The sequence below is a fragment of the Zeus faber genome, assembly GCF_960531495.2.
Source record: "Zeus faber genome assembly, chromosome: 4".
NCBI classification, from domain to species: Eukaryota; Metazoa; Chordata; class Actinopteri; order Zeiformes; family Zeidae; genus Zeus; species Zeus faber.
Window position 1 is genome coordinate 6,869,609 of NC_137191.1, and position 27,266 is coordinate 6,896,874.

At 49.9% G+C, this 27,266-nt stretch overlaps 2 protein-coding genes across 2 annotated transcripts in view; one reads left to right on the top strand and one right to left on the bottom strand.

The window, feature by feature from the left end:
• The window catches only part of neurl1aa (neuralized E3 ubiquitin protein ligase 1Aa), a gene marked incomplete at its 3' end in the record, with an annotated part of 40,743 nt that extends 33,629 nt beyond the window's left edge, over positions 1 to 7,114 (top strand). The window contains exons 5-6 of the mRNA XM_079998600.1: positions 6,109 to 6,261; positions 6,873 to 7,114. Of these exons, the coding sequence (XP_079854726.1) occupies positions 6,109 to 6,261; positions 6,873 to 7,114 (395 nt within the window). The remainder of the gene's footprint in view (positions 1 to 6,108; positions 6,262 to 6,872) is intronic.
• Positions 7,115 to 19,884: 12,770 nt separating this feature from the next.
• Positions 19,885 to 27,266, bottom strand: part of sh3pxd2aa (SH3 and PX domains 2Aa) — a gene marked incomplete at its 5' end in the record, with an annotated part of 99,584 nt that continues 92,202 nt past the window's right edge. Inside the window, 6 exons of the mRNA XM_079999852.1 lie at positions 19,885 to 22,547; positions 22,994 to 23,113; positions 23,619 to 23,668; positions 23,943 to 23,957; positions 24,077 to 24,489; positions 26,546 to 26,663. Coding sequence (XP_079855978.1) covers positions 20,478 to 22,547; positions 22,994 to 23,113; positions 23,619 to 23,668; positions 23,943 to 23,957; positions 24,077 to 24,489; positions 26,546 to 26,663 — 2,786 coding nt within the window. The 3' untranslated portion in view covers positions 19,885 to 20,477. The remainder of the gene's footprint in view (positions 22,548 to 22,993; positions 23,114 to 23,618; positions 23,669 to 23,942; positions 23,958 to 24,076; positions 24,490 to 26,545; positions 26,664 to 27,266) is intronic.

The following is a 27,266-nucleotide window of genomic DNA, read 5'->3' on the forward strand; positions in this document are numbered from 1 at the left end:
GCAAGGAAGAATTTGAAAAAATATTCAATAGAACATGATGATAAACAATACATATAACCAACCAAAAAAATTCATAAATAATTGAAATTACCCAGAAAATAAACCGTAAAAATTGCAGATATACAAAAATGTATAAAATACACAGTGACCCAGAAAGACAAAACTAAAGATAAGAGAAAAATAAAAACTTAATGTGCAACTTTGTGCCACTAAAAAAAAAAAAATAGTCGACTCCATGTGTCGACCCGGTTCACTCTGTAACCACGGCAACCCTGTCAATACAAAACACACTGAGACCCGATCAACCTCTGATTCGGTGCCAGGGTGTTGATAGGTGACCTTCACATGCGATCAATTCGGAAAGAGCCGCCTCAGCAGAACCGTAATCGCCTCCTTTGTTTGTCCCGGTTGATTCCCCCATCGTCTCTTTCTAGGAAGTAGTAACCTCCTTCCCTCCTACCCTCCTTCCCTCGTTGTTTGACAGCATGTTGAGCTGTCACACCGACGGATCGCCTGACTCCGTCCCGGTAACAGCTGTGGATCCCATCATTTTCCTTTTTAACAAACGTACACTCTTGAAAACCGCGAGCTTTGTTTTCTTATTTTTGGGGTTTTTTTTTTTTTTTCCGGGGGCTGCCACGACACGTCAGGGTTCTTGTGCAGAACAATGAGAGCGGTCTGGGGGCCTGACCCCACGCCCTCCTTATCGGCCGCCATCTCGGGCTGCCCGGCCATGAATCATCTTCACGTTGCATCTGCTGTGAATTAGGAAGTGGCTCTTATCTGGTAGTTGCAACTGTGTGACCTCTCCCTTTGTGTGGAGCGCGGAGCGTTTCCTCCTGCGCTTCACCTGCATCCAGCCCACACACTGTGCTCTGCACTGGCAGCCTTCACCGGGGACGTAGCTCCCCTAGTGGACAAACAAGGGTACAGCAGGGAGTACAGCTGCTTTATATATTATTTTTCTTTTGTTTGTTTTCTTGTACTTATAGTGGATAATCCATAAGAGCGAATGTGTTGGCTTGATTATACTTAAAGTCCCAGAATTCCATTTTAAAACGCCAATTTATTTTTTTTACATCCAGGTTTACCCTCATCTTCACCCTAAGATGGTCTCTCTCTTTTCTCCAAAGTTTTTCCGCTTCTGATCGATTGATTTGTTTTTGTTTTTTTCTTGCCTCACTTGAGGTGGTGGGTCTATTTTTTTTTCCACCCAAACATGCTGATGTTTTTGTGAATGTTCATCTATAGCGACAGTTCTCTGACCGCAACTAGCTACGCAGATTCATCAAATTCGCCGGAAAGGCGGACCCCGCCGCCAACAGTTGAAACAGCAAATAGAGGAACACGTGCATAAAGCAGATACATAACAAGGCTGTTTCTTATCAAGTGCCAGTTAAAGAAAAACATCAAATACGGGATTTATTTTGCAAAAGAATCTCATGATTACCACTTTAAAGAGTATTATCCTGTTCACAGTATGCAGGGGAAAAATACAAGGGTTTTAGTGTTCACATTTTATATTAAAATGAAGTCAACTCTTTTCATAATTTCGCCAGAGTAGTTGAAATGGCAAAAGTTGACTCCATTCCATCGCTGTTATACCCGTACTTGCAACGTTAGCGGCAGCGAAAACCCGAGATTTTGACCTTAAAACGTCTTCCGTGTGGGACAGGGAGTTGCAAATGACGTACGCAGGAACTGTTTACCGCGGCTGGCCTGCAGCGCCGCGGAGCTTTACTCTGTACTTGGCGTTGGAAGTCATCTCTTGTTATCTCAGGGAGGAGAAGCAGCATATTGTGTGGGTGGTGCAGTTTGACGTGCACAGCATGTGACAGCCTCCGCGTACATCATCCAGGGGTTCCTCACGCCAAGGCATACAGTATAGCCTTCGAGGTGCATTATGGGACGCCGTTGACTGTTTTTGCCATGAGAACGATGAGCTGCAGCTTTATTTATTTTGCCCCGATTCACAGACTCGTTACTGTAATTACGTCAAAACAAGCTCAATATGGGATATTGATTGTGTTTGCTTTAGGGGGTGAAACTAGTGGAATGAACCTTTATTACCTCCGCTCGAAGCGGTGCGGGGAATTCCAGTGCAGCCGCCAAGATCCACTGCTTGGGTTTCCGATTCTAGATTGCGTTGAAAATGCTGTCTCATCACCCACACCCACCACCGCCAGCTCCCCCATCTGCTCCTTCAACCTCTCAACCACAAACCTCCTCTGCTTCCTCTCTCTCTGAATTTAGAGTGGTAATCTGTGAGATGATTTTGTGGGAAAAGAAAAAATCCCCCATTTCATACTTTTATTTCTAGTTGGCTCTTTAAAAGAAACAGTCCTTCAATTAATTGGTGTGATTCACTTGCTCGACTATATCGGGATTGGCGTCGGTGGCGGGGTCCGCCGCCTTTCTCTCCAAGAAGGCACAGATGCATACATCCATCCGCCTATTTATCCATCTATATATCTCTGTATCTGTCCATATATCTATCTATCGTCTATCTGCTCGTCTTTATCGGAGCCTTGTTCAGAGCTCCAACTTCTAACTGCAAACACTTAAATACAAGTACAGAACAAGTACTGAAACACAATGCTCTCCAGACTAAAAGACCTAAAATAAATACATCAGCCGCTCAGACATACTTGTGCGTCCAGCCCCCCAAATGTTCATTCTTCTCCTCCCAGATAACATCTCCACCAGCGATAACAGGCCATTAACATATTCTGCAGCCGTCTGCAGTGCGGTTCCAGCCCTCTGTCTGGTCCACGCGCTCACACAACAAAGGCACCTAATGGTCCTTCGTGCAGATACAGAACAGCTTCATAACAAAGACGCTCGAACATCCCGTCCAGTTAAAATAACTGGAATATTGGAAATAACCTCTGCATGGTACGTACGTACATGAACACACACACACACACACACACACACACACACACACACACACACACACACACACACACACACACACACACACACACACATACATAAAAATGTGTACACATGCACTGTACACACACAGCTATTAAGAAAATGGACATATTTCACAAAAATAAACGGAATTTCATAAGCCGCTAGTAAAACCTTTAAAATATCAGTTGTGATTTTTTTTATGTATTTATAAATGTTTATTTTATCATTTTATTATTAATTAATATTATTTTTTATTATAATTTTTTTTTTTAAATCTAATTAGAGTAGATTTGGGGGCGGGCAGTGGCTAAGTAAGGTAGAACGGGTCGTCTAGTAATCGGAAGATTACCGCTTCGATCCCCGGCTCCTCCTGGTAGGGTGCTGATGTGTCCTTGAGCAAGACACTTAACGCCCTAACTGCTCCCCGGGCGCGGCTGTATGGCAGCCCACTGCTGCTCGATACTTCAGTTGCTAGGATGGTGAAAAGCAGAGAAATGTATTTCGTTGCCTCAGTACCTGTACTCTGTGCAATGAGAATTAGTTGAATCTAATCTAGATTTAAAACAGCTTTATAACATTTTGAAACCATGATAATGAAATTATGAAACGATAATGAAAATCAAATATTTTGAAATGATTCAAATTTTAAATATTTTAAATGCTTAAAAACAGCATCAATCGAGCATTAAGATTATAAGGACGCTAAATTAAAATCAGAATGTTCCAGTAATTCTGGTGTGCATGCAGATATTTTGTCCAGGTAAACATACTGTATCCCATACAGTAACCATACAGTACACAGTATGTGTACACACACACACACACACACACACACACACACACACACACACACACACACACACACACACACAGTTGTTTGGATGCAGGCTAGACACAGTGTCACATAGTCTGCATGTGTCCCATAGCATCCTAACAGCTGTATATAGAACATGGAAGAATGGATGAAAAACATGGGGTGGAGCGATGTGAAGAGAGAGAGAGAGAGAGAGAGAGAGGGGAGCAGAGATGCACGGCGAGGTGTGGGTGCCTCTCACAGCTGTTGACACCGGGTTAATCTGGTGGAGAACAGGCGGGATCAGGAGGAGCCGCTGGTGGGACGTGTGTGTGTGTGTGTGTGTGTGTGTGTGTGTGTGTGTGTGTGTGTGTGTGTGTGTGTGTGTGTGTGTCTTTTGGCGGAGGATTAAAATTACGATGGACAGAGGGAGGAATGAGGGATGAGGGGAGGGGCGTGGAGAGAATGAGGTTTCCGTTCCTTGGAGGGGGATCCGGTCGCAAGGAGAGGGACTCGGTGTAACCCGATTTGCTTGCTTTGCTTGTGCAAGTCAAGGTGTAGCCGGGGTGGCTGCACGCACGCACGCACGTACACACACACACACACACACTCATCCTGGCTTCAGAGTGATTCCTAGCGGTGTACCTCCTGCTAAACATGAACACAAACAAATACAGCAGTACAAGGTGCCATGTTAGATAAAAGCCCTCAAGGGCTTGTCACGTATATTCATACAGTATTCACATCCCTCAAGCATGTGAATATGAGCCTGTCGACGGGGCCCCGGGGCCGCCAGGGAAGCCCCTGGTGTTCACGACACGATAGGGGCCCCCGAACCACGAGGCGTCCTTTAGAACAATACTACGGCCGTGTGTCCACATCCCTCTGAGCACCACGTTGCCGGGGGAACGTTCACCTGCGTTCACCTCGCTCGGTGAAGCTTCGGCAGCAGAGGGCGCTGCCAGCGGTTCCGTCCTTGATCCGCTGCTCGCCGGGCTGTCGTCCACGCTCCCGGACTTCCAGACAACCCTGAGCGAGCGAGCGCCCGCGCGGGTCTCCCGTCGCCAGGGACCGGCATCCCAAACGGCATCTGGCCGACGTGCCGGCATGTGGGTTGATCAAAAGCGCTGTCGCAGATGGTGAAGAAGGGGACCCATTCTGTCGGGTTTGTCGGCGGCCCCGTGGCGGCTGCCGGTGACTCACTCCCTGCATTCCTCTGCCAAACCTTCAGCAAAACAGGCTTTCCACGAAATGCTTCCTCAATAAGTTCTGCTGCAGCCCATCTGCCACACGGGTGAAATGCCTGGGCCCACGTCCAGGAGCAGGACGGTTTCAAAATGCTCATGAAGTGTTTATTTATCCTTTTGTTAATTTTTGTATGCAGCCGTCGGTTTTCTCTGACGGCAAATTTTGGTATATTTGTGATATTTCTAACGCAAGCCTTTCGTCCCGATGCAGCATGATGACATGCCTGCTTTGGCTAATTTGCATGTTGATCTGCTGGAGATTTTGAGACGGTTGGGGATGACATTTATCTTTGAAACGTGAAACGTACGATGTGGATCAGCTTGTCATGAAACAACCTGAGAGAGGCCTTTAAGACCCGCGTTCGACTTGTGCGGTTTCCGATCGACTCTAAAAATCCACATCGGCTTCCATCGTTTCCTCGGGGGGCCTTTAAGCACCCGACTGTCCTTTGTTATGAGTTATCGCCATAGCGACGCGCGTTTCCTCAACTCATTCTGAGAATTCCCGCTTGTTTCCACGCTGTGCTGCCGCCGCTGTGCTTAACGGCATGTGGGGAAAAAAAAAATCTATTTTTACAATCCTCTATTTTTAAGAACCAGAAGCGCACGCTGCTTCAGAATGAATGCACGGCACCTCGAGCGCCCCTAACCCTAAAAAAGAAAGCGCTCCGTCCCTCCTAAATCCAGCCGACGCATGATTCCGTGCCTTGCGAAGAGCGGGTTGGCGCCGCCTACTGGCCTGTTTACACGCATCGTCTGTACTTTAGATTTAGTGGCCTCGTGCGGTGTCGCGCAAAACTCGAGAAATGCCGAGCGGCTCTGGTACCTCTCCCGTAACCACTGCCAGCCATCACTGGCAAGGTCTCCTTTCTCCGTCATGTTCAGCATTCAAGGGGAGGCCTCCCCTTACGCCCTCAAGTCAGCTCCTGTCTTGGGTACTTTTTGGGAGAGCGTTGCGCTCGCTGCATAACTGCGCACGCATACGCGTAGTGACGGCAGGAGAGAGAGAGTATTTCGTTGGACATAGCGGCGCGGGGCATCCTGATAGCGATTAACTCCCCCCTTTCTCTCTCTCTCTCTCTCTCTCTCTCTCTCTCTCTCTCTCTCTCTCTCCCCCCCCCCCCCCCCCCCCCGCTCTGTCCCCAACAGGGTCCACTCATCTGGGGGAGCCACGGGCCCCGTCCAACCCCGGCTCGCCCCCCTCCTCGTCCCCGCACACCCCCAGCGCTTTGGGCAGCGGCAGCTCCGATCCGGTCCTGAGCGGAGGCCTGTGCTCGGCTGCGTACTGCGGCTCGGCTGGGGGTAGGTCCAGTTTGGGGAAGGGGGGGGGGTGATTGGGGGTGGTGATGGGGGTGTGTCCAGCTATGGGTGGGGTGTGGTGGAGGTATGTCGAGACCGCAGGACAGCAATTGATCTGCAGAGCCGCGGTGCGATCAGATGTCCCACTGTCGTCGCTAGGAATGCAGATCCCACAACAGTTGGAAGCAGGGACAAGGAGAGAGCATGGGACACCGGGGCTGGTCAAAGGGCGGCCCGGGGGCCAAAGGTGGCCCTCACATCAGTGTAGATAGGCCCCTTTGGATGGGAGAGGTTAATAACGAACTGAAGGGGGAAAAAAAGACCAAAATTGCCATTTCAAATTACACGGAGGTGTGCGGAGTGGGCCTCCGAGGTAAATCTTGTGCCAAGATAAGTCTGGATCGAATCCGGATCGAATCTCGAGTTCCTGCCCAATACCTAGAATATGGCATCACATTTTCTCTGGGACCTAAGTTCAAGTAATTAAAAAAAATACTCCGAAGGGAAATTGGCATAAGGGGAGTCCACCAAACTCGCACGTACAATATTTTCCACTATTTGTCTTTTCCCAGTTCCTTATTTGTTGGTTTCTCACATTCTGTCTCCCGCACCAGGAACCGGCCCCAACTCGCCGGTCATCCTCCCCAAGTCCCCCACTTTCCCATCCGGCCGCGGGGCGTGGCCCGATGAGTGCTCCATCTGCTACGAGAACATGGTGGACACGGTGATCTACGCCTGCGGACACATGTGTCTCTGCTACACCTGCGGCCTCAAGCTCAAGAAGATGTCCAACGCCTGCTGCCCCATCTGCAGGAGGCAGATCAAGGACATCATCAAGACCTACCGCAGCACGTAAAGGGTGGTGGGGGGGCGGCACCACGGACACCAGGGAGGGTCTGGACATCCGGGACATTTCGGGACCAGCAGCGGGGACCAGGAACGGCCCCGAGTCAGGGAAAACTTTCATCTTGAGGGAATGTGAATGGAGCCGTGGTTGAGTCGTCCATGAGTCGCTACCATTTTAATTGGACATTGGGCCATTTCCGTTGGACATGGGTCCATGTCTATCGGACATTCAATTGGTCTCCTCGGATCGAGTCCTGATTCTGTTACCCTCCACTCATAGAGATGGTGCTTGGAAGGATATGGAGGACATTTTCGACACTCTTTAGGTTGATTCTAGAAGTTTCCAAAGCTTCTTCTGAGACCATAGGGGAGGACAAAAGGAAGACCAATCGTCATTTGATTTGCTTTCAATTAATGTTTGAAATTCATAGCATCGGCGTCCATTTGCACTGAGGAAAATGGGGACTTTCTGGGCTCGCCGTCTCCGTAATAAATCAAATTTACGAGGTGGCCGAGTTTGGCCCGAGGGCTCGGAAATATGGTGTCAGCCTTATATGACGCCCCTTTTCTGGCTGAACCGCGGCCAAAACGAAGTGAAAAGGTCCTCAGTACGTCACAACTTGTGTCTGTGTGTGACTGAGGGAAGAGGACGAACCGGCGGGTTTTTTCACGTGGTCGCCGTGGGAGTTTTTTCCCTTTTGTTTGTTTTTTTTTTTTTCCCAGTGAGTGATGTCGTGTTTGAAGGCGGCGGGTACAGGGAAACACGCATGAGAAAACACGTGACGTAGGACCGTGACGGCGTTTGGATTTCTATACTCTCAAAGTTGGTGTACCTTCATGGCAGTCCTCTGGCCGGTCGTGGTGGTAGATGTGGCTTGGCGCTCCTGCAGCCCGCCGCTTGCTCTGCGCTGTGGTGTGTCGTACTGAATCTGCGTCGCCCTCCGAGAACGAGCCCCCGTTCGGAGGAGGAGGAAGCGGCTAATTGGCTAAAACCGTGACCCAAACACGGGACCCTGCGTCTCTGGCAAGCCTCGCGCATCCCTGAATTGTTGCGTAACAGGATATAATTGTAATTGGGTATGTCTCAGGGCCAGTTTTCTTTTCGTTCTTTCGTCTTTTTTAACGTGAATTATTCTCCCATCTCTCCATCAACCCAACGCACTGTGACTTCTCACCACTGAGTCGAATCGACAGCTCCTCAAAAACAGCTCTCACGGGGGGCAGGAGCGGGTCAGGGCGGACCCTCGCCTCGGCGCGAAAACGGACGGCTCGCTTGGTTCCGTGCCGATCTGCGGTCCTTTTCCAGGACCGATCGCTAAAAATACTGTACCAAATAAATACAGGAATAAATGAACGCTGTGTCACATTCACAAAGGGGGGGGGGGGGGGGGTGGCACACAAATTCAAACCTATTTTTGTAAACTAAATATATTTGCAAGTGCAGGTTATTTCTCCGTTATTTATATGTAAAGTGAGTAACCTTAGTGACTTAAGCGTAGACCTTCGATCAGCAGCAGAGATCCTTCACTGAGAAAATACACGAGATACGGAATGATTTTATGATGTTCTCCTCGTCCAGCACAACACAATACGATGCCTAATTCCATTAAAAGAAAAAAGAACGGTTGATGTTTGATACACCCCCAGTTCAATACATATATTAAAAAATATATATATATATGATGATTATTTTTGTGACGGAGATAATCGACACACGGGGCTGAAATAAATCTCGTGCTGCTAATGGAGGTTCCCCCCCCCCCCATATTTTCCCCTCTTCCCACGAGCGCTACTGTTTGAAGTGTTAATTCAACTCTGAATGTTAACTTAAATGTATCTAGAGAGTTCAATTACGTATCGGTGTGGTTGAGCTGAAAAAGAAAAGGATTATAAAAAAAAATTAAAAAAAATTTAAAAAAGAGGAAAATTGAAAAAAAATTGTCTGGTTTTAAGGATTGTTTTCATTTATAACAATGATTTTGTCTGTTGTTGGGTTTTTTTTTGTTTTTTTTTCCTTGTTTATCCAAAAGTAGAGGATTCTTCCCCCCCCCCCTCCCATGAAACAACCTAAGTGTAGATTATCATGGTAAAGGTTATGTTGTACCTTGCAGCAATAAGACGTATTGCAGTGCACAATCACCGGATCCGTTGCTTTGGGGAGCAAGATATAAAGTAGGGATTCATTACAATGTTTTACGATATAATTTAACTGTCTGCACGTACCCTGTTCTTTATTTATAGCTCTTATATACAGTATATAGTTTAAAAAAAGAAAACAAAAAAACATGTTAAATGTCACTTTATAAAGCCTCCTGATTGTAATTTTAAATACTTCTAGGCCATAGTTGCTCTCTGGGATTTGACTGTGGTACGCTTTTTATTCTTTGCCGACACTCCGACCAAATAATGACAAAAAAAAAAAAAAAGTTTGTGTTTTTTTTTTTCTCCCCCCCCCCCCTCTCTTTAATTGCGCATATTCTTCGTGAAATTTGTGTGATTCCCTCGGTGTGAAACTGTGCAATCGTACATCGGCCTTCACGTTCTCCTCCGTGTATTTCCAAACCAATCAATCGTTGCTTATCGCGCTGGGACTATTTTGCCGATGCGTTGGACTAATAAATGGCGGATGCCGTCGCCTGCTCTGTCCTCACATACATGTGGTGTAAAGCACTCGAAAAGCCCCTTGAATGTCATTGACACTGTAATGTATTTACAGTTTATTTTTTATTTTTTCTTGCTGATTTGTTTGGAGCACATTTACAGACTCGCAGTCGTCTGCTTTTCCTCTGATTTTTCCGCGACCTTCCACCGGGACCAACAGTTTGACGAGCAGCGCGTCGGGACGTCGCCGGCGCTTTGTTTATCGAAGAACACTTTCTCACGCTCGGTTCGGCCGTTGTTGTGACACAGCAGTTTGTCGTACTTTGAAAAAAGCTTGTACTTTACTTTGTTTTCCATCCGAACCCATTTTAGTTTCCAAGTGTTTGTGAGCTCTTTTCGGTGTGAGGTGGATGACTGTGGTCAATAAAATTTCAAGATGTGTCTAAACTGTTGTGTTGTTTTTTTTCTTTTTATGGGGCCTCATGGGGACCCGGGATGATGACCAATATTTCAAACAATTTTTTTCCAACGCTCCAATGTTGGATGAGGCCTTTAAAGTGGTGATCCGTGAGATTCTTTTATAAAAACAAATCCCTTTTTTGACGTGTATCCCATATTTATGTTAGATGCACTTTGCGGGAAACAAACATTTCATGTATAACTGTTCTGCATGTGCTCCACTATATGCTGTTCCCGTTGTTGGTGGCGGGGTCCGCCACGCCCGGCAAGAATGCAAAGACTGCCAGAAGTGAAAGTCAGCTGCTTGGATGAACTAGTTTAGCTCTTCTGGGCAGTGAACTGGTGATACGGATGAAGATTCACAGCAAAGAACAGGAAATATCCCCATCACCGCCAGCGACAAGAAAAACAACAGCTTATCAATAGATGGTGGGAGTGATGGATTACCACTTTAATGTCTTTCCCCTGAGTCTATCCTTTATAGTGTGTATTAAGAGTTAAACCAAACTAGGGTTAGTTCTGATGTTGTCTGCACGGGAACATAGTGAACCATGGATATATATATCGTCGCAATTTCCAAACCATTATCCACTGGATGCTTTCAGGAAGCGCTTGCATATAAAATGCAGAACGCGGTGCCGGGTTTGATTGACGGCCTCGCCAGCAGCGCCGCCCGGCACCGCGCCCCCGGAAAACACCCCCGCTGCACCGTCCAGGGCTCGAGCCGACTTCGCCTTTCACCCCGAAACCCAAAGAAACCGAACGCCGTGCGGCCGTGCCCTTCCGCCGTGCGGCTCAAACGCAACGCCGAGTGATTGAGGGCTCTGGGCCATGGACCCGTCGGGGCCCCCGAGCCGCATCCAGCCCGGAGGCCTCTAATGGGAAGGAGCCAACGCAGTCTCCTGGCAGGACACGAAGAGCAGGACCTCTGTGTTCCGTTTGGAAATCCACATGCACTCTTTCAGGGGGCGAACTGCTTTTTATTTTCAGGAATAAAAGCGAGCGCTTTGGTTCGCTAACTTTGGTTCCAAGTGCCCAAGTGAACCCCACAACCCTCCACGTGGTCGAGGATCAATCAGTTCATCAGCACAAGACAAACTTTGCGCCGAGAGGGGCTTTGCCGAAGACGAGTGAATTATTCAAATGAGTCCTAGAGTCAAGGCCTTTATTTTTTTTTACCCAAATCCCTCTGCACTTCATCGATCCAAACTGTTTTCCCATTAGAGCTGAAAGCTTTTTGCTGGGCAGGGGTTTAACAGTGGCTCCACACTGCCATCTAGTGGACTTTTACTTTCACAGCACCCTCAGTCTGTATCCACAGTTTGTTTCTTATACAAAAGCTTCCATGTCGAATAATTATCATCAACGTGAATGATTCATTACAGTGTTATTTTCAGTGTTTTACTGTTAATGCTAGTATTTACATTTGGTAAATATCACATTGGAGTAAAACTACCTTTTATGAGAAGCTTTATAAGACGCCATTCTGATCAACTAATTTTTGTCGGGGTTTTCAATTAATATAATCAAGTGGCTTTGCCCGTATTTCGTATCGACAACAACACAAGATAATTTTGAAGCCGCACGCCGTGCACTGTGTGTTCCCAAGCCCCACGTGGTGCCATTTCTTCCCCCAACTCCCGTTTCTTCCAGCCGGTCGTGGAGAGGCATGAGCGATTCCGCAACCTTTTCGGTTGGGGATCCTACTGGGGAGGTGCTGGCGTAGGCGTGCATCGGGTTGATTTAGCCCAGCGGTTCTCAACACGGGGTTCCGGAAAAAATGATTACTAGTTAAAAATTCACCGTTATGTCCTTTGCGGGGCGTCGGCGTTCATAGAGAATGCCTGGGGAAAAAAAACGACCGCTTGGATCCTTGGTTTCACTGTTTCCTCCCCAACTAGAGCACAGTCACAAATCCGATCTCGCCATAAAAAAAAATCGGATCGGGTCGGGAGACAAAACCCTGCCAGGTGGGGTCCACGGTCTAACGCGGATCAAATTGAGGCCCTTTGAGGCGGAAAAATAAAAATAATTATACCCTGTAGAACCACCGTCGGCTCCGCGTTGGGTTCTCGGATGACGCGTTGAACAAAATGGAGCGGGTCCGGTTTTTAACAACAAAGATAGTACATTTAATAATGCTTCTTTTAGGGCAATGCGAGATACAATGTAAACATGTACAAGATTTAAAAAAAAAAACCAGAAAAAAACCAAAACAAAAAAAAAAAAAAAATAAAAATGAAAAGACAGGAAAGAAAATGTCCCGTTTTCCAATAAAGGAAAGCGCGTGTGCAGAGCGCGCTCCCCGGTCGAGAAAACACGGTCAGGAGAAGTGTGACGGTGCACTGTGTTACCGTGTTTAATTGAAGAGGCTTCTGAGCGACGCTGACTTATCAGATCCCCGTTACCGGGGCTCGGCGACATTCACGAGGTCCCCGGGCCCCACCGCCCCCCCGGCCGTCGCTTTTTGGAAACGAGGGACGTTCGCACGGCTAAACAGGATCTGCGTGAATGGGTCAAAAACAATGAAACCGCATGGCTATAGAACAGCACCACCTTCGGTCCGACTCCAGACGTGCGTGACGTCGCCGTGGTGAAGTGGACGTGACGGGCTGGTCGCAGATCAGCTTTGAGTCGTTTCAAGTGTGGGGCTCTTACAAAGCGCTTACAGTTCAACAGGGTTGTTCGGTGGGTTTGAGACACCGGGGGGAAAAAGGTGGCAGATGACATATTTCCACCGCGGGAGTTTTGGCGCACACACACACACACACACACACACAAGCGCACGCACACACACACACGCACACACACACACACACACACACAAGCGCACGCACACACACACACACACACACACTATTTTACAGAGTGGTGGCGGCGCGTTCGCCGCCTCTGTCGCCGAGAGCGCGTGGTCACGCCTTCCTTTCGACACAGCCCCGTTGGCCCCGTTGGTCCCGTTTCCCCGCGTCGGACAAATCGCTAATCGTCGGTGTCGATCGCGGTCGGGCTCACAGGTCCCCCCTTCAACCGCCGGCAAGTGAGCTCCCTGCCCACTCCCCCGTCGGCTTTTTTCCAGCATCCTTTCTTTCCTCCTTTCCCTTCGCTCACCAACAAAGAAACTAAAAGTCCGATCACCATCATGGGCCTCATCCACGAAACCGTCTACCGTAATGCCCTGAAGGAAAATGGAAATTCCAGGTTGAGAAAGCGGACGTCCTGTTCCCGCCGCGGGTTTTTGTCTCCGTCCGAGCGCCGACCCAGCGGATCCATGCATCAGGCTGAACACCCTGTGATAATGAGCAAATCCAAAGGTGACTCCAAATCCCAGAGTGGATTTCCTACTTCCTGAACCCGGATTGCTCACCTCTGGTTGATTTGCATAGGTGGACGCCACGGCGACACCGCAAAGGAGCGAGACAACCCGATGAAGACGTTTCCGCTCCGTCCCCCGTCTGTCCAGCCCGGGGGAGGAAGCACTCCGGCAAAAACACATTTCCAGGGCCCGGCGCTCTCCAGGGTCCTCCACTGTTGCCGTCAATCACCAGGCTTTGTTAACACGGGGGCGACGGCAGCATCAGGAATAAGAGGGACCAGGCCTTCGCGAGTGGGAACCACGTGGGCGTGAGGCCCCGCAACCGTTCAAACGTTTCGTGAACGAGGCCGATCGGTTACGCTTGAACAAAAAAAAACCCCTAAAAACCTACGTCCAATGACCCCTGAAAAACCTGCCGCCTACAGACACACACTTACTACCATCCTACTTCAGAAACCTTTACTCCGCCTTCCATCGAGCCCATGGGCTTCTCTGCTTCTTCAAGCCGGTTCCACGGTTACGTTCAACTAGTTTTCCGGTTTCCTGAAATTAGGAATTTTCCCTTTTCATCCCCGGTCGCCCTCTGCTCCCTCACACCTTCCAAGACAACATCCAATTGTAGACGCGGTTGTGATGGTGAAGTAAAACCAAGCACAAGATGAGTCCAGCTTTTATATGTACAGTATATATATATATATATATATATATATATATATATATATATATATATATATAGAGAGAGAGAGAGAGAGGGAGAGAGAAGTTACCTCCACCTTTGGAAATGTGAACTCATTCACCTCAGTTGGACCACTCAATGGCCGCCAAAGTTTTGTGGCCAAAGTTTTTCGGCTTGAAATTGTAAGTGCCGCAGTTCACTTGTTTCCAGATTCATTTGGGCGTCGAGGACGTGGCTTCGCAATTAAACGCCTCAAAATGCTCGAGTCTGGGGGATAGAGAGAAATCTCAATTACATGATGGAGCGGCTTCCCCAGATTACCCGTTCATCCAAACTCCGGGAAAGTTCATTTCCCCTCTCTCTCTCTCTCTCTGTTCTGTCATCTCGAATCCAAACCGTCTTCTGATCGTCTTCCCAAATTCTTCCCCTGGCCTTCAACTTGTCTTTTCCATAATCAGCGCACTATCTACCTCATCAGGACAAACACATCCTCTATATGGCTTTGAAACACACGCAGGCCCGCACGCGCACGCGCACGCGCACGCACACGCACACATCGACATACTCTCCAAACACTCCTCAAACTTTTTCCACTGAAGCCGCCCGAGTCTCTGGTTCCCGGGGCCGGACGGGTTTTTCTGGCTGTGTCGAGGGAGGACGCGATAGAAACACAGCAGGAGACGCAGGAGACGCAGGAGGCGTGAGCGGAGGAGGAGGTGGAGAAGATGGAGGGGGGGGGGGGGGGGGGGTGTTACGCAGGTAGCCTGAAGCACCAGCTGTTTTGGGATTAGGACCATCTGGGATTACAGGGTTTACCGGGAAATGATCACACGTGGAGGGGAGCGGGAGGGGAACCGTCTTCGACCGGCGGACCTCCCAATATGTTTCATAGAGCTGCTGTAGCCCTTAACCATGTCTGCTTATTGTGTGTGTGTGTGTGTGTGTGTGTGTGTGTGTGTGCGTTTGCGTTTCATCCGAGTGAAGAAAACACAGTTCCACTTCTTAAATAGGTGGCACGGTGCAGTGCACTGCTGCCTCACAGCAAGAAGGTCCTGGGTTCGGCTGGCACCGTGCTCCGGGCTGGTTATCTCCCAAATAGGAGCCTTTCTGTGTGGCGTTTGCATGTTCTCCCCGTGCTCACATAGGGTTTCCCCCACCAAAAACATGCACCCATCATGGTCTGACCAGCGATGGACACTCGTCCCCAGGCGCGTCAACGAATGCTGCCCACTGCTCCTGGCTGCCCCCCTGGAGGAAGGACAAGCCGGGGTTGGGTCTCTGGGTTAAATGCAGGGGCCACATTTCACCAGCACCATCCATTACATTACATTTAGCAGACGCTTTTATCCAAAGCGACTTACAATTATTCCAACACCGACGGACGCAGCCATCAGGAGCAATGAGGGGTTAAGTGTCTTGCTCAGGGACACTACAGCATGCTAGCAGGAGGAGCCTGGGATCAAACCAGCAACCTTTAGATCACTAGACCACCAGCTCTACCTCCTGAGCTACTGTCTCCTGAGCTACTGTCCTACTGTCCAAAGCGTGTGGTGTGTTGTGTGATAATTAAAGATTCTTCTCTTCTTCTTCTAAATGGCGTCCAGCAGGGCTGGGTTCAGAGACCGGTGTTGAGTTGGTATCTGGGACGGGCCGGATGCTTTCGGGTCTAAATCCATCCACGACTAAGGGCGGGAGCGGATCGCGGCGAGATGGGGTTTTTTTTCGGGATGTTTCTCGAAGGGGAGAGGAACCTGTGAAAATCAAGCGTAGCCTCAAGTACAAGCTGCCGGAATCGGAATCTAGAGCCGCCCCCCGCCCGACCAGGTGCTCAACCTGTCGTCCGCACCGACCGGCTCGGGGGCCCTCAAGTAAAAGCTCTTTCGTTTTTTGTTTCTTTTACAGCTCTCGTCTATTTTTGGGGCTGACTTGCGGCCCGGGGTGTGTACACGCATCTTGAAAGGCTGATGGGCTGAACCGCGGCGACCCCGAAAAGGGAGCCCTTCATCTCCGCGGCCTCTTGTTTACCGGAGAGGCTCCCCAGACGGTGCCTTCTCTGCTGGCCTACACCCACCAAGCCTCCAAATGTCACTCTGCGCCTGTTGACGGGCGGGGGAGGAGGGGGAGGAGGGGGGCGGAGGAGACGGAGGAGGTCTGGCGTGGCTTAAAAACAGTGGCAGAAATGTCAACAGGGATTTCTGCGTAGGCCCGCGCACACGCACGCACGCACGCGCGCACACACACACACACACACACAGAGACAGGACACACTCGGGGGTAAAGCGAAGAGAAGGGGAAGAAGAGACGGAAGGAAAGAACCACGTCAAGCTGTCCCGTTTCCAGGCACGAACGTGAGAGCTCAGAAGAAGAAGCAGTGCCGCGGCCGACCCCGCCCCCCGCCACCGACGCCGGTCCGAAAAACAAAAACGAAAGGGGTCGACGGGGGGGGGGGGGGGGGGGGGGGGGGGGATTCAGACGCGCTGCGATCGGCCGCCATTCAAATGAACAACGGTCGGCGCCGACGCGGAAACACGACGGCTGCTTTTTCCAGGTTTTTCCACGGCTCCTCTCGTAACCCATCAGATGAGAAAATAATTAAAAACACAAAAAAATAAAAACAACAGAAAAAAAAAAAAAAGCAACAGCACAGTTTGAAATGAAGCTCGTGACCGGCGGTAAAAACGGGGACGCGGCTGCCTTCCCCGCGCACGCACGCACGCACGCACGCACGCACGCACGCACGCACGCACGCACGCACGCACGCACGCACGCACACACACACACACACACACACACACACACACACACACACACACACACACACAATAATAACGCTTTTCGCCCCCCCCCCCCCAAGACATTTCGAGAGGTGTATTTCTTTTCCCCCACATTAACATTCTTTCTCTTGTCGAGGCGTGGCGCCTTATTTCCTATTGCACATTTTCTCATGGATACATTTCTCCGAAAAAAAAACAAACAAACTGAACAAAACAAACAAAACAAAAAAACAAACAAACAAAACAAAAAAACAGGCGGGAAAAAGACCATCCTGGCGTCTCCATCACCGGGGCGGCGCCGTTCCACCGTTCACCTGCTGTGAAAACCACGCCGTTTCCCATGTGAACCACGTAAGAGGCGAGCGTTGGAACTCACACGCACGTGATATCAAACCTTCTGGGCTTCGCGCGTTTCCCCCCCCCCCCCCCCCGGTCGGTTAAAACACGGGAGAACTATCCGTCAAGATGACGCCAGTACGGTCGTTAAAGGAAACAAACAAAAACAATAGAAGGTCAACAAAGCAAAGCCGAGAGAGACGGACGCTGCTCAACTCATTGATATTACGATAAAAAAGAGCTCGACACATTACATTTCCCTTGTGATTTCAACAGCGAAGAAGCCAAGAAATGTCATTTTGATTAAACAAAAGCGATATGCAATTATAATGTGCTGCAGAAAAAAAAAAATGTAGAGAGTGAATCAACACATTTTACATAATGCCGTCGTCGAGGGGGGAGAGGCAGGGGATGGACAACGTGTGTTCTAATGATATTCTAATTGCATTCAGACGTGATTTTGGAATTGGAAACGATGGGAGGCCACTTTGTAGAGGAAGATTGTCGATCCACCACCGGGTGTAAAGAATAGGACGGAAGAAAACACATACATAAATAAATTCTAAGTCAGGCATTATGTAAAGCACAATAAGGATGAAGGAAGTGCCCATGGTTTGCGAAAGTTGCAGCTCGCAGCAATAACGAAAATAATTAGATGTCATTTTAGACGTTTCAAAAAAAAAAAAATTAACGTCGAGTATAAAAGAATAATTATAAATTGCCACGAAAAAAAAGTTGAGAATGAATTTTAGCTGCACCGATATTTCAAAAAAAACAATTAATTTATGTACAGTTTGTGGGACAATTCACTGACCAGCAGTGCTCGGATTATTGCACTGAGGTAGGAAGGCCGCAGAGCCCCTGGAACGAGACAAATGCAAGGTGATTGCAGTGACTCGTGTGTACCACTAGAGGGAGATGTTTCTTAACCCAATTCTTTAGAGAGGATTCAGGATGGGAGAGGTCCTCAAATCCATCTGGAGTCCATCCACTCAATTGAGGTAAAAGGTAAAATTGAAAAAAAATTTAAAATACTCATTACAATTTTTTCAACGATTCAGTTCAATAAATAAAATGCTGGTTATTTACTGCACCTTTGCATTAATGCACGTCAACGACAAAAAATTAAAGTGCATTAATTCACAAAACAGAACCACTTCGTTCCCCGTTATTGTCCACGTGTGATCACACAGTAACAAACACAAACAAAACAAATAGTTTGCTAAATAGATAACTGCGATCTAGCACGTCTAATGCATTTTTTTCCAATACTATTATACTGTCCAGCAGAAATATTAATGAGGACTTTGGAGTTTAGCCCCGTACTGAGGACCAACACCATCCTTTAGAAAATATATTTCAGCAATCTTGAACATCAGCCGTTTAAAGTTTTAATTTTGGAGTAAATTTGGGGATCTGCCCGACTCAATATTGCCTTTTGGTGAAAATAATATTAATAACAAAAAAACATTGGTTGGTGATGGTAGGAATAATTTCTTGGGTTACTGGCGTACGGAGAACAAATCTCTGGATTAAAAAAAAAATAATAATCCTTTATCAAAAATAGAACAAAAAAAAACGAAAAGTCCATTGCAAACTTCTCTGGGTGTGGTCAATTCAACACTGCTCCAAACCCCACCTTTAATTTCCCGTTTTGTTTCCATACTTCTCCTAGAATTTGGAAAGATGAATCAAGTGCTTCCAGATATCGATACAAGGACAAAATGTTTATTTCCCGTGTTTCAGCTCAGACACCTCGTTTTGTAGGGTATCCTCTGGAGTAAAAAACATTTTATTTTCCCTCGATGTGACCATAAATAAATAATAAAGGAAGTGATATTCCACTTTGGTTTGATCACATTTTGGGCTCAAGTCTTTGCAAGTACAGTACATCCCTGGGAGATAAGGGTTAATTATTTCACCACATTTCCACTAACTCTACACGATTGGAAAAGCAAAAATATATACAAATTTAACTGATTCTGGAACAACAAAAAAAATAATAATAATAATTACAGTAAAACTAAACCTTTTGTAAACTAATCGACTAATAATTGTTCTAGGGCAGTAGCTCCCCACATGGTAGGAAATGTAACGTCTGGCTGTTTTACAGGGTTTTGGACTGTATCCGTCATCAAAGATTATGGCGTATTAATTAAAGACGCGCGTAATAAATGTGTTACCACGGGACTCGGCGCTAGAGCAGAGCCAATTAATGGTCTCCCTGGGGACAGACATCGCCGCCATTGATCCGACACTTGAAAGGGCGCAAAGCATTCGCCGGGAGCATCGAATATTCCAATTCTCGGCTGTCGGTGGAGAAAGGATGTCACAAGAAATGCGGAAATATTTCTCTAAGGAAGAGAAGAATGGAAACAAACACTGAGGGGAAAAAAAATTAAAAAGTCGTAATAACAACAGACAAACAGACAAAAAGGAAACAAGAAGACGAGCTTGTCTTTCATCTTGCGCGTTTGGACGCGGCGGGAAAAAAAAACGCCCAAGACCGGCGGCCGGAGACGCTCCCGGTCTCTCCTCCTCTCTCCGGGATATTGCATCGGCTTCCTCTGCGACGCACCGGCCTCAACCCCCCCCCCCCCCCCACCTCGCTCGACGGGCGGTCGGTCGGGGCGCGGCGCCACACTTTGGGGGGTGTCGGCGTACCCGCTCCGACGCGTAGGGGCTTCTAAGATTTGGTTGATCCACGGATCTGCCGCTCGGGACCTCAGGTCATCTCACTCTAAAGGCACGTATTTGGCATCAGTCACTGATAGGCAGGAATAAGGCTTGCTGTTACCCTGCTCCACTTATCTATGGTCTGATTTAATCCCCCTCCTCTTTTTTTTTTTTTTTTTTGGGATTTAACTCATTACTCCATCCGGTATCTCTAATATATTGTCGTTTTTTTCCCCCACTTTCTTTTCCCGGGACAGCCCGTTCCCATTTATTTTAGTCTCGCTCTCTCTTCCTGCACTTTGATCTCGACAGACCTCCATGACGTGTGTAATGTTTTAGTAAAACCAGCACTAAAAGTGTCTCTCCTGATAACGATTAAAACACCTTTTTTTCCTTTGTTTTTTTTTGTTTTTTTACATGCAGTCTTTCAGAATGTACATAGTTGGGTATATTGCTTATCGGAGTTCTGGGGTGACATTCTTAAAGCATGATGTGCACCAATGTGCTTGGAGACGCCATCCCGAGGGAGGGGGGTTGGTTATTTTTTCCGCTCTAGGTAGTTGGAGGGGACCCAGCCCTTGCGGGGCATCAGGCTGTCCTGCACCTGGCAGTACCACCATCCGTTGGGGTTTCTCTCCAAGACCTCCAGGCAGGTGCCCTCGGAGAAGCCCATGGTCTCCTCGTCCCCCCGGTAGTCAGCGATGGACACGTACACGTCCCTGCCCAGGTTGTTGTGGATCAGTTGGCTTTTCTCTATGGGTTTGGGTCGGACGGTGGACACGGGGATCCCGTTGCGTTGGCCGACCCTCCCCAGGGCCTCCTGGGCAGAGCCTGTGCTAAATACGGTGCCCGAGGAGCCCAGGCTGGAACGCTCAGCGGGCCTCGTCTGGCTTTCCACGACCACGTGCGGTCGCACGGTGCTGAACGAGGCGTTCCTGCGTACGCCGAGCGTGGCGGAGCCCGAGCGATAATGATCGCTGCTGCCCAGCGACTCGTTTCGCCTCAGGGACCCGGTGGTATAGTGGGTGTCCTTCGCCGGTTGCGACGTGGTCACAAACACAGACTGAGGCCTCACCGCTACCTGGCGTACACCGTTCCTCATTCGCACGCCTCCGTTGACCATGCCGGACGGCTTGGAGAAGCCGCCGGGAGGCTTGGAAGGGATGGGTGGACTGCTCCGCCTCAGGGCCTGGTTCTGCTGGCTCAGGCCCTGCAGGTTGATGTTGTTGAGGGCCAGAACACGCTGTTCATTCTTCTCAAGGCTGTTGGACTTACTCCCACCGCTGCCGTGCCCGTCTGACTCCGAGCCCCCCAGGTCCACCGCGTGTCGGACCGGCTCCAGGTAGTAGGAGGGCGCCCAGCCTTCCTCTGTGCCCCAGCGGATGTACCACCACCCGCTCTCCTGCTTCTCTTGAACCTCCACATCCACCCCGGCCGGAAAGCTGATCTCAGAGTCCTGGACCTTCTTATAGGCGTCCATGGTGCGGTAGAGACTGGGACCCTCTAGGTCAGAGTCGCCGCGACTCCCCTTGGAGTAGATGGAAGAGAGGTCAGAGGTGCTGCGGGAACAGAGCGAGTCCTCCGACGAGATGACGGACGCGGTCTCAGAGTCCTCGCCGCGGGAGGGTTTGAGGCTATGCCGAAGCTGACCCGTAGGCCTCAGCTGGCGCCTCAGGGAGGTTATATCCATCCTCTCTGGACTCTGAGGCTCTGATTTGGTGAGCAAAGGTTTTGGTCTGACAGACGGCTTGGGCTTGGTGGAGGGGCTCTGGCCTATCCTATGCTCTACCTCCCGTGTAAAACCAGGGGCTTTCCTCGGGACTCTGCCTGACTCATCCGACGAGGACCTGGGGCTGGTCTCGTGCGACCTGGTACCGATATCCATGTGCCTGCCCAGAGTCTGACTTCTCCGATTAAGCTCGGGGGTCACAGTCTTCAAGGGTCTTCCGGCCAAGGATGAGGATCCGGAGGGTTTGCGCGGGACTGTGGAGGAATGGTAACTCCTTGGAGAGTTGTGCCCGCTGGAAACTTTGGATGAATTTCCTTCATCTCTGCCGCTGGGCCTGAAACCGTCATTCTCATAGATACACTCCTCCTTGGCCACCTCTTCGGCACCTCCCCTGAAGGAGGCTCTCCGATGGCTGAAAACTGGGGAGGCCTTGCAGACCGGAGGGGAGGCCTTGCAGACCGGAGGGGAGGCCTTGCAGACCGGAGGGGAGGCCTTGCAGACCGGAGGGGAGGCTTTGCAAGCAGGTGGGGCGCTCCGGTACTTGTCGCCCACCAGAGGGCGCTCATCCTTCAGAGAATCTGTGTCCGACTCGCCTTCGCACCCGATGGCGGGTACGTCGTATTCCGGTTCCTCGTACACGGGCCGGCTGGGCGGCGGCGGCTCTGATGCTTTGGAGGCGGGGTTAGTAGAAGGGGGGCTCTCCTCGGCGTCCGGCTTCTTGACGGGAGGCGCTGGGGGCGGGACCTTGGGGCGGGTCAGTGTGCTGGACCGACGGCTGAGGTTGGGCTTTCTGCGCTTGTCGATATAGGAACAGGGAGCCCAGCCTTCCATTTCTCCAATCTGCACGTACCACCAGCCTCCAGAGTTCTTCTCGATCACCTACACAACAACAACAACGACAACAACAGAGAAAACAGAGGGCGGATATAAAAAAAAAGACGTTCAACGCAGTTTCATCATTGATTTCATGAAATACATTTGCATCACGTTATGGGGGACTCGCATTCATGAGAATAAATTAAATCATCTCCAAAATGTGAAAAGTGGATCGGTGCAATGAATTAGCGCAGTCACGTGAGGGGAAAATGTCAAGCCACTGATTAATTCAGCCATTACACTTCACATTTCAGATACAACGGCGCGCGTCATTTGAAGTCGACGCACAAAAATAATCACATCTCCCGTTATCTAGATGATCAAAACCGAGGAGGAAATCTCAAGGTCGCTCCCCCCCGTCTTTCTGGGGAGCGCTCGGCCGACATGCATATCCAATGAGCCCCGGCTGCCTCGTGTCAGTGGCAACAAATGTAGAGCCGGTGTCTTACATCAGCCTTTTGTCCTCCACGGAAACTGATGCCATCAGAGATGGAGGACTGGAATTCTGCGATGGTGTAGTACTCTGCTTCCACAGCAGGGGGCTCTGGTGGCTTGGGTAACTGGAATCCCTTCAGGGGCGAGAGCGAGAGAGAGAGAAAGCTGAGCTCCATATCCAGCTCCCGACATCATCTCAACATGTAATAGGTGGCTTCGATTTCACACAGAAGGTCCCTTGTGTCGAGAAATGGGCGATCGCTTTTTTTTTTTTTTCATCATCAAAACGTTGTTTCTCACCATGTTGTACAAGAGGGACTTCGAGATAAGCGATCTAATTGGTCGGTGACACATCTTAACCAACTAATCATTTTCAAGCTTTATGAGTTGCTATGCAACCTCCCGTGGTATCCAGGGAGAGCGTGAGTAATCCCCCTCGCCTTTTACATTCGCTGTACGTGTGAAAACGGTTCGGAAAGCATGTGTTTCAGAAAGCATTTTGGATAAGCAACATGATTAGCACCCGTGTACAGTGTACGGGTGCATTGATTAATGCCAAATCCATTGACACAGAAAAAAACTAAAGAACGACTGTAGGTGGATAAACTATCAACTTATTTTGCTGAACGTGTGTCTTACCAAGTGAGTTTCTCTTCTTGGCGGAGGTTTCTGTCTCAGATTGGGAGAGCCTGGGAAAAGAAGCGACACCATCTTAACACGTGGAACGTCTGTGTTTACCCATCAGGTGAAATGATGAGGCAACGTGTCTGATCCCGGGATGCAATGTTAGTAAAACAAGAAAAATGGTGAGTACAGTCAGTTATCAGTTTATTAGGTCAGATCAACAACCACACCCACAATGTCAGAAAAGACGTCACCCATAATAAGATCTCCACCCAAATTAGTGAAAGAAGTGAATATTTCTCCATTCCGACGCAGCACACAACCGACTTGACGGCTTACCTATGGCATCAAAGCCTACGGACAGGGAACATGAATGGACAAACTTTAATATCTCACCCAGAGGCGGAGCTTCCCCCTCTCAACACAAACACCCCCCCCCCGCGCGCGTGTTTTTTCTCCCCGGTCCGACTCACCGATTTCCACTCTGTGCGGCGCCACCCGGGCCACGGCGGGCGACCCCGGCTCCGCCCTCCCTTTGCCGTCGTTGAGGGCGGCGCCGGCCGTCACCCCCAGGCACGGGCTGTTGGAGCCGTAGCCCGAGGTGGCGCTCAGCCGACGCCCGGTCTCGGCGTTGAGCTCGGCGCTGCAGGGCATGGGGAGGCTGATCTCGCTCTTGGAGATGTGGCGCTCGGCGGCGGCGGCGGCGCTCTCCCCGTCCGTCTGGATGTCCTTCTCGCTGACGGACTTCTTCTGCAGCAGGTTGCTGATCTCCATGATGTTGCCGATGATCTCCACGGGGCCCGTCAGGGTCTTCTTGCGGGGCGAGAAGTCCTCTTTCATCTTCTTCAAGTAGGAGGCGGGGGCCCAGCCCTCCTTCCCCAAGTACCTGCGGATGAGCGTCAACTTCATTTGCCGTTTTTCAAAAAGAGCGATCGCCATGACGATGCCCCATTATATCCTCTTTTTCCACCGCCAAACTGAAGGGAGTAGCGTTTGTTAACTCACAGTTCTAGGAAAACGGTTGAAATGTGTTTTTTGGCGGTAATGGGAGTAAAGGGAGGAGGGACACGCCCTCTTGTTCTTATTCTATGTTTTCCGCGGCTGCCGTCAGTAATCAAACCATTCTATTTTCCCCGACTCCGCTCTGAGTGGGCTGTTTTCAAACTAAAAGCTTGACTGAAAACTCGAGCCAAAGCGTCTCCATTTGAAGCCGCCGAGTCCTGCTGGGTTTCCCCCCCCCCCGAGATTAATTCAAAGACGTAAAAAGCCGGAGTATAGCCGCCTCATCCATGTGCGCTGGAACCGCATGCGCCGTTCTGAGCTTAGGAGTAATGGTGAGTCTGGAGTGTGTCCATCTGATAACCCTAATTACATGCCCCCCCCCCCGGAACGTCCTCGCAAAGCTTTCACATAGAGACTCACTCTGATTTGCATAACCAATAGTTTCTCCCTCTCTATACAGGAACAAAAATGAACATATTACACTATTTAAATATGAATGAAGTACGGGTAGAGACTGCACAATATAAGCAAACACACGCTTCCCAGTCCATTACGATGTGAAATGAGTCACAGTCGTGTGATATCTGAAAGGCAAAATGGGGTTCCAGATTGAAACGGAGCCACCCGCCTGCAGGTGGGCCGTTTCCAGCGGGGAGGCGATTGTTTTCTGCTCCTCCATTTCCGAACAAACACCGACCGCACGAGGAGTCCTCTCATCCCGAGACGGACCGTGACCAGACTCGACTGCGCGTTGAAAATGGCCGACTGAGTGCGGCGTGACTCAGACGTGCATCTGGAGGGGGATTTATGGCGCAGCGCCTCTTAAAAAAGGACCTGCTAGGGAGCTCATCAGACCGCTGGAACCAGTGCTGTGCCTGTACACAGCACTGGTTCCCGCGATGCAAAAATCACCCCAGAACTACTGCTAAACTAACCACCCCAGCAGCGTTTGTTCATTCTGGTTGTGCGCCTGTGTGTGTGTGTGTGTGTGTGTGTGTGTGTGTGTGTGTGTGTGTATGAAAGATGCAGCTGGACAGCATGTGATAATCATCAGCAGCACATACCCCCAGGAAACTAACAACTGGCAGGAAATACACACTGGGTAAACAACACACATGTGTGCAAATTAGTGCACTCTCAAAACGCACGCGCACGCTCACACACACACACACACACACACACACACCATGCATTGCAGATTGGAGGACGCCATATGTTAATGGTTTCTCCCCAACACCATTACTTAGAGGAGAGCTGGAGCGAGGCCTGGATCACAACTGTGAACAGTGATGATGGACTCATCTCTCTGAGGAGCCTTTCACTCCGATTGTGGACGTGGGGGGAAAACAAACAAACGTTCAACTTTGGACGGACACCACAGAGTTTTATTGAGCTAATAATCCGTGGCCTCACAGGGAGGAAGGGGAGGAAGTCCGCATGGCTACCCTGAGAGCCTTGCACCGGATCGCCCGACACCGCTTCGGGCCGGCCGAGCCATTCGTTTTTAGTTTTTTCCCCGATCGCGGAAGCGCCGGCACCCAACTGGGGTGGGGGTTAGGGTTAGGGTTAGGGTTATTGTTAGGGTTAGGGTTAGGGGGGGGGTGGTGCTACCCTCGAGGTGGCCCGTTCGATCACAATTCTATTTCCGCATTGATCCTCCACGCCAAGTCAGCAGCAGGTCAACGGAGAGCAAACGCACCCCGCCCTTGAACTTTAGAACGCGACTCGAAAAGCGCGTCGCGATCCCAACAGCAAAGCCGCTGTTGGGCCGAGTGCCGGAGAGGACGAGTCCGACGGGGCTGCCGGGTTTGTGGAGCAGATGGTTCACCGTCTCCACCACCCGGTGCCCTCCTCGGGCCGCGAACAAAGGGTGGAGCTCCCGTCATGCGGAGGCCCCCCCTCAGAACAGCACCGCCCGACGGATCGCGGGTGGAACTCACCTGATGTACCACCAGCCCTCCAGGTTCTTCTGGATGACCTCCACGGTGACCCCTTTCTCGAAGCTGACCTCGTCCTTCCCTTGGCTGGTGTAAGGCTGTATTGTCACGTATTTCTCTTCTGCAAGGGGGGAGAGGACAAAGAGGGTGGGGGTGGGGGGGGGTATGAAAGAAAGAGGGGGAAGAAAGGGTTCAGCGTGACCGTCAGCGTGTTCATGCTTCAGGAAGTATCACTAAATCTACTTTGAAGGCTTCAAATCTTTCCAGGAGGCCTTATGAGGATGGAAAGTGCAGTGAGTGTGACCTACTTAAAGTGCTTTTGCTGTACCAACATAAACACAGCACGCTTACACAACTCTAACCCCCCCCCCCCCAACCCCAACCCCAACCCCCTCCACCACCACCACCCATCCCTCCGTCCAACAAAGTAATAACAAACAGCGCCCTCTGTCGTCTGGGCTGCAGCTCTTCCCACATCCTAACCAGGATGGAACATCCAGGATGGATGGTAAAGCCAACAACCCTGGAAACCCTCCACCTCTATCTCTCTCTCCCCCAACCCGGGGGGGGGCGGACGGTGCAAACTGGGTGGATTCGGAATGAGGAAGGAGAAGGCCGCCCGCTGGAGAGGGATCGGATGTGAGAGGGGAAAGGGGGAACGTCGTCGTCCAGACAACACAAAACAACAGATTCCAAGACGAGTAAAGCAGCTCGCCGCTCCGTC